The 2,086-nt window shown below is 52.8% G+C and overlaps 1 protein-coding gene across 1 annotated transcript; it reads right to left on the bottom strand.

Moving 5' to 3' along the window:
- Positions 1-535: 535 nt before the first annotated feature.
- On the bottom strand, positions 536-1,826 carry LOC112626807 (olfactory receptor 2V2). Its single transcript, XM_025389157.1, has 2 exons — positions 1,821-1,826; positions 536-1,358 (listed from the first exon to the last, which is right to left on the bottom strand). The coding sequence occupies exon 2, from the start codon at positions 1,328-1,330 to the stop codon at positions 536-538; it is 795 nt and encodes a 264-aa protein (XP_025244942.1). The 5' UTR covers positions 1,331-1,358; positions 1,821-1,826.
- Between the last annotated feature and the right edge of the window lie 260 nt (positions 1,827-2,086).

The raw sequence follows: 2,086 nt of genomic DNA, 5'->3' as shown, positions 1-2,086 counted from the left end.
AATCCCTTACTAAAATATTCATCAGGTGTGGGGCATGCACCTGTATCCCAGTAACTCAGGAGGCTGAGTTGGAGACTCACCTGAGCCCAGGAGATCAAGGCTGCAATGAGCCGAGATTGTGTCACTGCACTCTAGCCCGGGTGACAGAGTAAGACCCTGAAAAAAAAAAAAAGAAAGAAAGAGAGAGAGAAAGAAAGAGAAAGAGAGAAAGAAAGAAAAAAGAAAGAAAGAAAGGAAAAGAAAGAAGAAAGAAGAAAGAAAAATAAAGGAAAGAAAGAAAGAAGAAAGAAAGAAGAAAGGAAGGAAGAAAGGAAGGAAGGAAGAAAGAAAGAAAGGAAAGAAAGAAAGAAAGAAAGAAAGAAAGAAAGAAAGAAAGAACGAACGAACTGATGTAGTGTTTAAAAAGACCTTCCAAGTCTGCGGGTGTCACAATCCTCATTATTAATGAGGAAGCCAAGACTGAAAATGACAGAATTATTAACCCAACATTCCCAGAGCCAAGAGATGGCAGAGCCAGGCACTGGATGCCCTGGGTTCAGTGCTGGCTGCCAATCCTACAGCGGTCCAGCGCCTTCCTCAGTGCCCCCATCACCTCCCGGTTCCTCAAGCTGTAAATGAGGGGGTTGAGCATAGGAGTAAGGACCGTGTAGAAGACAGAGGCCACCTTGTCATGGCTGGGGGCCCGGTAGCGCCTAGGCCTCAGGTAGATGAACATGGCTGCCCCATAGAAGAGGGTGACAGCTGTCAGGTGGGAAGAGCAGGTGGCCAGAGCCTTTCTCCAGGCCTGAGCAGAGCGCATTCGCAGCACAGTCCCTAGGATGCAAGCATAGGAGGCCACGATGATGGAGAATGGGAAGAGAAGCATGAAGACACAGCAAGCAAATATCACCTTCTCAAACAGGGACGTGTCCACACAGGCCAGCTTCAATAAGGATAGCATCTCACAGAAGAAATGGTTCACCTTCCTCAAGCCACAGTAGGGGAAGCTCATTACTACCACCATCTGGATCAAGCCATCGATTATCCCAAAGGCCCAGGAGCTCCCAGTAATCTGGAGACAGACCTTCTGATTCATGAGGATGGGATAGTGAAGTGGGTGGCTAACGGCCACATAGCGGTCATAAGCCATGAGTCCCAGCAAGAGCCCCTCAGAGCCCACAAGACAGACAAAGAGGCCAATTTGTATGCCACAGCCCACAAAGGAGATGGACTTCCTGCCAGACAGGAAGTTGGCTGCCATCTTTGGCACATTGGTACAGACCAACATGAGGTCCATGACGGAGAGCTGGCTGAGGAAGAAGTACATGGGGGTGTGAAGTTGAGGGTCCATGNCAGCAGGGACGCCTGCGGAGGAGATCCTAGCGTCAGAATCATGCACTCATCCTCCTGTGTTTGCTCCCACTGGGTCAGGAGACAGGAGGAGCCACAGCCCCGACCTCTTTCCCCAGCCCCGGCCAACTTCTCGTCAGGCTGCGGAGCCCACGGCACCCTCGGCCTCTGGTGGCCCCTCAGGCTCAGGGAGTGTGGCTCACACAGACCACAGCCTCCTCTCAGAGGGAGAAACAGGCTCGGAGAAGGAGCTGGTGCTGGGCAGGAGAGGTGGAGCCAGCAGCGGTGCCCTGAGCCCCCCCAGGATGCCCACCTCCCTGCAGGACACCCTGGCTCTGGCCCAGGTGGCAGAACCGCCTCCCACTGCCCACACAGGTACTGAACCCAGACACGGGGTGAGGAGGGGAAGCTGACTTCAGACCTCAGCTCCCAGGGGACCCCACAGACTCCAGCCCTGGAAGAGGCGCTCCCAAGATTACAATTAAAAAGACCCACAGAGGGGCCTGGGGACAGGAACAGGAACAGGGTCAGTGGGGACAGTGTGAGGAAACCCAGCTGGGGGAGGAAGGATGCAGGGCACAGGAATACATGTGTGAAACCCGAATGTCTGAGACAGGTCTCAGTTAATTTAGAAAGTTTATTTTGCCAAGATCGAAGACAAGCACCCATGACACAGCTTCAGGAGGGCCTGACAACGTGTGCCCAGGGTGGTTAGAGCACAGTTTGGTTTTATGCATTTTAGGGGGACATGAGCCCT

This window comes from Theropithecus gelada, chromosome 6 (assembly GCF_003255815.1).
Source record: "Theropithecus gelada isolate Dixy chromosome 6, Tgel_1.0, whole genome shotgun sequence".
In the NCBI taxonomy this organism is placed as follows: Eukaryota; Metazoa; Chordata; class Mammalia; order Primates; family Cercopithecidae; genus Theropithecus; species Theropithecus gelada.
This window is presented reverse-complemented; position numbering and strand designations above follow the sequence as displayed.

Bases quoted from the DNA above. Each gene is read 5' to 3' on its own strand.
- LOC112626807 (XM_025389157.1), bottom strand. From the start codon at position 1,330: ATGGACCCTCAACTTCACACCCCCATGTACTTCTTCCTCAGCCAGCTC.